Source organism: Ctenocephalides felis, unplaced genomic scaffold, assembly GCF_003426905.1.
Source record: "Ctenocephalides felis isolate EL2017-DRISC unplaced genomic scaffold, ASM342690v1 CF-g0.4_SCAFFOLD_01170, whole genome shotgun sequence".
NCBI lineage: Eukaryota > Metazoa > Arthropoda > Insecta > Siphonaptera > Pulicidae > Ctenocephalides > Ctenocephalides felis.
Window position 1 is genome coordinate 43963617 of NW_020537324.1, and position 10976 is coordinate 43974592.

The following is a 10976-nucleotide window of genomic DNA, read 5'->3' on the forward strand; positions in this document are numbered from 1 at the left end:
TGTTTTTATCATTTAGACCTATAAAATGGCGTATAAATTATTTAAATACCAGGGTGGGGCCGATTCTGTATGGCAATGCGCCCATACCCTTTGGATTTGCTGCGCGGGTAGTTGACTCGATATTTTCGTAAACACAAAGGCATTTATATTTTTTGCATATGTACCATCTTCATTAAATATTTCTAAATTTGTAAAATTATTCGATTTCGTTAAAATTTCAACAATACCGTGGAGCTTAAGGCTCGTGGATTGAGATTTAACGCGTAATTTTTGGAATAGCGATTTTGATATTGTATTAATTTCCGAGTCTAAATCCAATATTGCTTGAATTTTAACGCGACTCCCTTTATTACTTTTTGCGAACAAATTTACCGTAGGTACGAGCACGCCCCCCGTCACTCCTTTTCCTTCACATTAAATTATAATCGAAATACATCGATTGGCTTCTAAATTTTAAAATTGGTCTATGCGTTTTTAAGCAAACATCGTTGAAAGTTTTAATTTGACAACGCCATAAAAACGATACCAATTTTTGCTAACTTTGACGAATTTTTAATATTTAACGACTTGTCGTAGGACCGTAATATTTTAGTATGATCTATAAGCCTGTGGTATCTACCGACAAAAAAACATAAAAATTATCTAAAAAAATACTACTACTTATTAATTACTACTACTTATATTAATAAAAACACGTTATTACAAGAAAACGGCCCGGCCGATCATTACCAAAAACTAATCAGGTCGATTCCCAACCAATATGTTTTGAACAGTTTTTTAATTTTCAAAATCGATTCAGAATTGCGGGCTAAAACTTTTACGATTTTTTTTTTTCACTTTTCTGCGATTTACAAAAAAAGGCTGGGCCGATCGTCGAATAAAATTGAGAAACGTTAGTCCTCGTAGATATACATCGAATGGCTTTTAAATTTTTGAAATCGGTCCAACCATTTTTGAGAACGACGATTTACGGCAAAAAATCTAAACACACACACACACATACTGCTTTCCAATTGTTAGTCTCATTCGATTCAGAATGGCTTGAAACGTCGAGAAAACATAAAATTAACGAATCGGATTTTTTAATGAAAACAAACTTTTCCTTCGGAAAGTTTGTAAGGGGGGCACTGAGTAACTTTTTTCTGGAAAGGGGGCGGTAGGTGAAATAAGTTTGGGAATCGCTGGTTTACACCCTTTTCTCCTCTCCGTTTACTCATCCATCTCCTCAGTATCGGTTTTTATAATTTTTAAGGTAAAGAGGTAAAGAGGTAATTTTAGGTAAAGATTATTAATTACCCCGCCGGGAAATATTCCACTAATACATACTCACACATGAATGTTTCTATTAGTATTTACATATCAAAATCATTAAATTCCTTGAAGTTATTTGAAAATTGAATAAATATAATATTTCCCAATACTACTAATGTTACTATATTTGTAATTGTTAATTATTTTTTTACAAATACAATGTTATTTCATTTTATGATGCACACAAACCAAACTAGTTGGTATTGGTATTTTGTCTTCAGGCAAGTTACATGAACTTTCCGATATGTGATTTAATCAATAAAAAATAAATTAATTTTTGAGTGATTTTTGATTTTTTTGATTTTTTTTATTTTGTTTTATAACTTTTTGAAACCTTTGAACTTTCAAAGTAACCGCGCTGCATTAGCTGCGCAGAGATCAAATATCAAACTAACAGCACGCCTTCTTATCAATAGGAATCGAAAGTTTTTCCAACAGAAAAGTTTTCTCAACTGATAAATAGTCAATTTAGTACTCAAAACTTACGGATAACTTGAAATTTTTATGTTATAAATATGACTGAGAATCGGTCAATCGGAAAATAGTGAATTTGGTACTCAAAACTTACGGATATCTTAAAATTTTCATGTTATAAATATGACTGAGAATCGGTTGGGGTTGACCACCATTATTGATTTTTTTTAGTTTTTTGCCCAATGTTTTTTTATAATTCGTAATGAACAAAGACATACAGCTCTAAAATTTCACCCTCTCACGATAAACCCCTATTTTGTAATTTATTTTATTGATCAAATAATTTATCATCCCGCATACTGTAAATAAATGTTTTTCACTGAATTTTGATTAAAATTTTCTTAATTTAATTTAACTTCAGAAAAACTTATTTTTATTAATTTGGGAACAAACTTCTTTATTTTAATTTTCTATAATGATATTAAATTAATAATATGAACTGAGTATCATACGAACCTATGGTATAATGCAATCCAAGTCTTTTTTGGTCTTTGGACTTATTGATTACGTTTCAAGTTTTTCAGATTTTTTTTAGATTCTGAATTTTGTGTATAATTGTAAATAATACTACTGGGCGTATACAAAATTTTCAAATTTCTGCGAGTAGAGATAGGAAATGAATTAAGTATTTCTTCTTTGACTGCCTTTCGAAAAGTTTCAAGTAACATTCTATGAATTAAAGTAAATTTAATAAGAAGTAAATATGTAGAGCAGGGTGAGACACAAAGGTCCAATTTGACTTTGAGCAAATATAAACTATATTGTGAAAACCATAACAATTATGTCACAACAAAACACACACATTTCAAACACAATTATATGACTAGTTCAGTAAAACTGTCAGCTACTTCATCATTGTAAAAATTTCTTTTTCGCTGTCTTTCAAAAATTTGTTATCTAGACTTTTTTACCTAAACAGGTTTAATGTCTTATTTTAATTTTAAAGATATTTCACAAAATAGTTACATTTTTAACTAATGCTAAAAACCTACCAACGGAAGAAAATACTTTTAATATGGATTTTCAAAGATTCATTATGCATGCGACAACATAATATAACTAGTTGGTATTAGTATTTTGCCTTGAGGAAAGTTACATGAACTTCCCGATATGTGTAGATACGCGATTTAATCAATAAAAAATAAATTAATTTTTGAGTGATTAAAAGTATTCCGCGTGGATTTGTTACACATCATTGAAAAGTTAACGAACACGTTAACTCGGAGTATTTTTCTAAAGGCAATTTTTTAAAAATCAATAATTTTTATAATTGAATAAGTTTTCGTAGGACTTTAATAGTTTAGTATGTTCATTAAGGCCGTTATACCAAGTAAATCGACTAATTTTAATTTTAACAAACGTCAAAAAAACTACTCATTTTCTCAAACTTTGATGAATTTTTAAATTTAAACTACTTGTCCTAAGGCCGTAATATTTCAGTAACTTCTATAGGACCATGATATATATCGCCAAAAAAAGCTCCATAAAAATTTGCTAATTTTTTTTTTCAACAGTTAATTGCAAGAAAATCGCTCGGTAGATTTTTACCTAAAAGTAATCAGTATCATTCTCAACTAATATCTTTCGAGTAGTATTTGATTTTTTAAAATTTATTCGGCGGTATGAGGTTAAATGTGGACGAAAAGTTTTTTCCAAATTACAAAGAAACGGCTCGGCAGATCGTTGTAGAAAACTGACAAACGATAACCCTTACAGACAAACACCAAATGCCTTTTAAATTTCTGAAATCGGTTCAGGCGTTTTTTGAACCCCAAAAAAACGATACAAATTTTTGCAAACTTTGACGAATTTTTAAAATTTCACGATTTGTCGTAGGGCCGTAATATTTTAGTATGATCTAAAGGACTATGGTATCTGCCGTCAAAAAAAGTCATGAAAATCGTTGAAAAAAAAGATTTTTTAACACTTCATTACGAGAAAACGACCCTGCCGATCTTTACCAAAAACTAATCAGCACGATTTCTAACTAATATCTTCCGAACGGTTTTTGAATTTTCAAAACTGCGGGCTAAAACGTGGACGAAATTTTTTTCACTTTTCTGCTATTTACAAAGAAACGGCTTGGCTGATTGTCGCGCCAAATTGATCAACGCTAATCCTCATCGAGATACATCGAATGGCTTTTACATTTTTGAAATCGATCCAGCCGTTTTTTTGAGAACACACACACATACTTTTTCCAAATTTGGTCTCATTTGATTCAGAATGGCTTGAAACGTCGAGAAAACATAAAATTAGCAAATCGGATTTTTTGATGAAAACATAAACTTCTCCTTCGGGAAGTTAAAAAACGAACTAACTTGTGTATAAAACACTTGATGCAGCATGTCAATAACAAAAACGATAGTTCCAATTGCAATCTTGATTAAAAAGGCTTTGGCCGAACAGCAGCTACTATACCGTGTCTTATAGTTGTACATATTATTCTCAAATTAGCTACTTTGAATGCGGATGAGAGCAGAAAACCTTGTCTATTTCTTTGGTAGTGTAATGGATTTATAACCAAGATAAATGTGTATAAGCAGTATTTTTTGTGTTGAAAGTATAAATGTATAATAAATAAATAATTGAAAGATACGCACTTACTTAGACTATTGCATAAAACATGCACTAGTATCCGGTGCCTAAGTAAAGTAAATAATATAGTAATTATAAAAATATTTAAAACGAATACTTAACCGGTTATTAGAGGGTGATACTAATATATGACTTAGTTTGATAATTCAAAGTACTAAATGTATACTATCGAAATACAAACTGAATTGTTATTTTTTATTTTTATTACAAGTTCGATGACGTTGTAAAGCGGCATATGTTGCAGAATATAAATTTTCAACTATTCGAATGGCTACATCTCACAAACCGTGAATACAAATTTGTAGAGAATTTTATAATGAATATTTCTATCTATCACGTTTTTTTTGGATAGTTTTTATGGTTTTCGCGGAAAATGAGAAAAACCAGAATTTTATACCTATGACTTTCAATTAAAAAATCGCAGATGTTTGATGATTGGTGGGGACTTTTGACATTTTGTAATGTAGAACATATGTACCAATATTCAGCTCTATATGCGATTTAATGCAAACTTATGGGTTTTTTAGCTTCAATTTGACTGGGGTATGTATATATTACAATTTTTGTTTTAATAGAATGGGCATCAGATCAACTGGATACACACACACAACAAAGATCTAAAGATCACCATGAAATGCTTAACGATTTACGTGAAGTACATAAAAGTGTTGCAGATATTTCGTCAAAAATAGGTAATATATGAACTCTATCACTTATTATATAGGTCTTTTTTAATTTATCTTGAAAAATTCGTACTCGTGGAAATACACTACAATATTTGTAAAATATCTATACATGAGCGAGTTTATTATTCTATTATTCTTACCCAGATTTTCATTACAATGCCTCACTCTGTCATAGCTATTAATCTATCATGAATATATTATTACAGAAATATGTTTTTACAATTAGAAACTTTTTCACTTATCGTTAATATAATAAATATTATTATGATATATAATATATTATTTAAATATATAATCATTCATTTATATTTTTGTTTAGAACAGTCGTCTTTATATCTGTCTGAACAGCATGCCAATGCATTGGAAAAATATCACAGAACAATAGAGCAGCTGAAGCACATCAGTTCAACGATCAACTTTCTGGACACTATGTTGAATAACACTCGATCTGAAATTGATAGAAAACTCAGTATACTGAATAGTTTATTCCTTGGAACTGGTAGGACTAATTATGTTATATTTTAATATTGATACGGATTTTAGGTTAGGTAAATATTCATTTATATCAAATTATGGTCTTCGCCATTTATCAATTGCAAATAATTTTAAATTATATTTAAAATTATATTCATCGTGCTAAATAATTTAAATAAGTAATAGTATTCACAAAAAATCAAATTCTAATAACTGGAGAAAAAATGGATGTACGCGTGTGTGTATGCATGTGCGGATACAGTTTTTAGTCGACGATTTCGAGAATACGGATCAACCGATTTGAATGATTCAAAAAACATACGTTTAATAAATGGGAAATGGAGATTGCAATGGACAAGAGAAAAGGCACTTCACCACGAAAAGATAATATTCATTATGTTATGTTATCAGAATTACCAAACATAGGTAAAGAAGTGTTAATACTAGTGGGGCGCATGGCATCGTGCCTTAAGGCAAATTGCTAGAACTTTCCGTATTAAAAATTATTATTTTTTTAAAAACGATTAACATTTTTGAAAAAAATTTTACTTCGAAAAAATTAAATTTATGACAAAAAATTACTTTTTTGTAAAAAAAAATTTTTTTTTGAAAAAAAATGTTTTCTTTATTTTGACATACGGAAATAATGACCTTTTTACAAAGCAATCGTACTGCTTTGAATGCATAGAGACGAATTATCGAAGCGCGTAAGCGCCGCGCCGTTTTCTAACGGATAAACATTGGTACGGAACCCATAGGAATGTGAACAAAATTTATACTTATTGTTAAAATATCTGATAACTTGATGTACATATGTCTAATGATCATTTTTGACCGCCAAATGGCATTTTTTGTTACTTTTATTTACTTGATCTCCGAAACCGCTAGACCTGCCTTGATCAGTTCTTCATCTTGTTAATACAAGTAAAATGTTTTTTGAATTTTTAAAATCGAACGCTCCGTTCTCTTAAAAACCGTGTTACCGTTTTTGGCACTTTTTGCCCCGTATCTTCAGAACGGCTAGACCTGCCTTTGCCAAAAACTCCTTATCGGTACGAATCTAATGTTTTTTGAATTATTTAAATCCCGAAATCGTCGACGAAAATTTGTATCTAAACACACACACACATACATCCATTTTTTGTAAGGTATGCCAAAATATTCAGAAACCTCTGAAACGTGAAGATATATAAAAAATTTTTATTATCGATTTTTTTGCGATTACTATAACTTGCCCTACGGGAAGTTAAAAATTAATTAATAAGTATTGATTGGATACAGAACTAGTTAGACTAGATTAAATATATTATAATTATGTTTAAAATGCCAAATGAGAATGCAGAAAATACAGATATTTACAGACTCATATCACTAGCATCGTGTGTTGCTAAAACCAAAGATTTAATTATTAAAAGAACATTAGAGTGGCTTGTAGAGAAAATAAAATATTATTTAAAAGCCAATATGGCTTCAGAAGAGGGCTAAGCACAAAGGATAATTTGTGTAAATTATCCTTCACACAACGTTCTAAATCGTTGTCATTTGTAGTCAAAAACCATAGTTGCTCAAATTAATTCAAAGTGTTTTGAATTTTGATTGATTGGAGTTTTTGGCCTTCGGTGTGAAAATATACTTGTTGGAAAAAATACTCCCAAACTTGAATCATCTCGTTATCTTCTTCTTCTAAATATATAAAAATAAGTCGGGTTTTCCTTCCTGACGAAATAACTTCAGAACGCACGAACCGATTTCGACAATTTTGCATCCGTTGGAAAGTCTCGGGCTCCGCAAGGTTTATAGCTAAGAAAATTAGTTGGTGGCATCGTGTCTTAAAGCAAGCTGCTGGAACTTCACGTACCGTAATTAAAAATTTGTGTAATGACATTAGTGAGAATTATCAGAATTATGCTTGGTTAAGTCAACGAGCAATTCTTGCCGCAAAGAATAATGATGTACACGCACTGAATTTCACCATTCAATCAAAAATTTCTGGCGATTTGGTGACATACCAATGATTCCGACTGTTCTTCCGTTTGACTTCAAATGATTGCAATTTCCAGTTCGCCTTGCGTTCGCAATAACAAGTCTCAAGGCCAATCGCTTAGTGTTTGCGGGATAAATTTCAAATAGATTATTTAGAAAATCATTGTTTTTCACATGGGCAGTTATACGTCGCCTGTTCACAAGTTGGAAAACCATCCGCTTTATTTGTGTTAATGTCAGACCAAAAAACAAAAAATGTGGTTTACCAAAGAGCACTTCAATGAAACGGATAATTTGCGAATTCACTTTCATTTACTTAGAGAAGTTCAACTAAAAAACACTTCACATTTGTAATCGAAATAAATTCATTACTGTTGTATAATGAAATCAAATTTTGCCTTTTCAAATATAAAACAAACAAACAATTTCTTCATCTTTCTCACGAAACCATCTGGTGGCGAAACGGAGTTCGTCGGGTTTGCTAGTTGGGTATAAGAATGATATAAAATGAATTACAAAGTTAAAATTATTTATTTAAAGTATGTATATATGTGAGCTTTAGAACTTTTGCCAGAATTAAAATTAAAAGTATTCATTCAAACTTAAACTAAGCAACAAGTGTATTATCTCAACTATATAACATATCACATATAAATCTTAACATCGTATTATTTCATTTAAATATACAATTATTAAATTACTTATCATCTTTTAATCGGTCCGATAAAGCCATTATCTAAATACATCTGGTCCTTCGAAAATATAAATAAAAAGTGCAAGTATAATTTTTAATAGATTTCGGCAGCATCAACTTTTATACATTTTTGTAATCTATCTTGTAACAACACAATAAATAAATAAAAAATGTTAAAATTATTTAAAATATCTATAATTTTAATATAATTAATATGAGCTAAGATTTTTAATATTGACTGTAACATAAAGTTAGATGTAAAATGCATACGATGAGCCAGTAAAATTGAAAATCTATTCGATTCGTATTGACGAGGACACGTGCTAATTAGTTTTTGACAAAGACAGGTCCAACCGTTTCGGACCGCGCAAAAATTGCAAAAAACGGAAATTCAGTTTTTCCAGATTCAAAAAGCATTTTACATTTTTAAGACAGTGCCAGTAGTAAAAAATTACAAAATTATTCACATCAAATTATCAAATATTTTAAAGAGATGTTAATAATAATTGGTAATTTTTAATAATAATTCCAATTATCATTCGTTTGGGTTCCACACCAAGAATTATGATGTTTAAAGTTCACTTATGTGGTTCAAACAACTGTCCTCAAAAATGAAAACAAACTACATTTATTTTAATCCAAGATATATTATGCGCATTATTTAATGTAATTGATGTTGGTTGAGGAAATTCTAATCTCTCAATGCATATAAGAATAGTAAGACAATTAATGCGAATGAAGCATTTTTTATGTTCAAGAATATTGACAAAAGTTGTTTATTTCAGGTTGTACTATGGATATGCTTCTTATTATATTTTCATATATATTTTATATTCCTATTTTAATGATAATTGCTTCATTTCTAAATCTATCAGTTAAATCACGAATTATAATTTTCACTATTGTAATATCCAATATCGCGCTTGAGAATTGTAAGAACATGATGAACATAAAACCAATGAATATGAAAGAAATGACTGTTTTGATCATATTTGCATTAATAGGTGAATGATTCAATAATATAGTAGTTTTATTACAGTTATAATTTACTCAATAATTAATTTATTTCAAGATAGGTCGACTCGCGATACTGAAAACAATGGAAAAATATGCGACATGTACAATAAAAAGTTTAAACGATAAAATTGCTGAAGGCAACACATTGAAATCAAACAAGGTAGAAGATATTGTCGACAGATCTGGTATTGAAAATAATTTTACAGCTTACTATGCTTTAAAGGATTCTCATAGGGAGCTTTCAAAGGAAACTAATTCATTTTACGAATTTGATCATTTAAATTCATTGCCAGATTATACACCTCCAGTTTCTAGAGCCGAGACTTCAAACTCAGGATGTAAAAGGTATTTAATTAAATCATTAACATGTAAAATTTGTTCGACATTTTTGTAGTTAAATTTGGATCATCACAAAAGCATGCAATATTTTTTAATAATATTTTACATGTATTTACACTATGTAGTGATGATCTATCGCACAAAAAACTAATTCTGACTATAGTTCTAATATACTTTAAACAAATAATTTCAACTTTGCAATTCAGTTTATAGAATTCTTATAAATATTGGACAATGTTACTATATTAATAATAATCTATTTGAAAACATTCAGTATTCCTCGAACATTTCGTTACGGTACGGGAAGTACCAGCAATTTGCCTTAAAGCTCGATGCCACACACCCCACTAGTTTATATTTAAACACTTTCAACATATTATATATATATATATATATATATATATATATATATATAACTGTATCTATTAGATTAACGCCAAGTGTATCTGATTTGAATCGAACATTATGTGAAGCAATAACTCGAAAAGGAAGTCTTTGCAAAAATCCAGCTATGCATGGGAGGATGTCATGTGTACGCCATCGAACTGAACATCAATCAGAGTTGAAGAGGGAAGATTATTGAGAAGTTTAAAGGTTGGCGTTTGTGATAATATTATTTATTTTCTGACAATTTGTTTGTAAAAGTTATATGATTCTTCTTATATTAAAATATCAAATCTCATATCAAAACCATTAACATATAAAATGTTGCAAACATTAATCTTATTTAATTTATATATATATATATATATATATATATATATATATATAGTAGCAAACCCGACGAACTCCGTTTCGCCACCAGATGGTTTCGTGAGAAAGATGAAGAAATTTTTTGTTTGTTTTATATTTGAAAAGGAAAAATTTGATTTTATTATACAACAGTAATGAATTTATTTCGATTACAAAAATGAAGTGTTTTTTGTTGAACTTCTCTAAGTAAATGATAGTGAATCCGCAAATTATCCGTTTCATTGAAGTGCTCTTTGGTAAATCACATTTTTTTGTTTTTTGTTCTGACGTTAACACAAACAAAGCGGATGGTTTTCCAACTCGTGAACAGGCAACGTATAACTGCCTATGTTAAAAACAATGAATTTCTAAATAATCTATTTGAAATTTATCCCGCAAACACTAAGCGATTGGCCTTGCGACTTGTTATTGCGAACGCAAGGCGAACTGGAAATTGCAATCGTTTGAAGTCAAACGGAAGACCAGTCAGAATCATTGGTATGTCTCCAAATCGCGAGCAATTTTTGATTGAATGGTGAAATTCAGTGCGTGTACATCATTATTCTTTGCGGCAAGAATTGCTCGTTGACTTAACCAAGCACAATTCTGATAATTCTAACTAATGTCATTACTCGAATTTTTAATTACGGTGCGTGAAGTTCCAGCAG

General features: G+C 29.8%; 1 protein-coding gene across 1 annotated transcript in view; it reads left to right on the forward strand.

The window, feature by feature from the left end:
• Positions 1 to 10237, forward strand: part of LOC113366215 (protein brambleberry-like) — an 81125-nt gene extending 70888 nt beyond the window's left edge. The window contains exons 6-9 of the mRNA XM_026607785.1: positions 4959 to 5075; positions 5389 to 5568; positions 9297 to 9582; positions 10006 to 10237. Of these exons, the coding sequence (XP_026463570.1) occupies positions 4959 to 5075; positions 5389 to 5568; positions 9297 to 9582; positions 10006 to 10159 (737 nt within the window). The 3' untranslated portion in view covers positions 10160 to 10237. The remainder of the gene's footprint in view (positions 1 to 4958; positions 5076 to 5388; positions 5569 to 9296; positions 9583 to 10005) is intronic.
• The last annotated feature ends 739 nt before the right edge of the window (positions 10238 to 10976 follow it).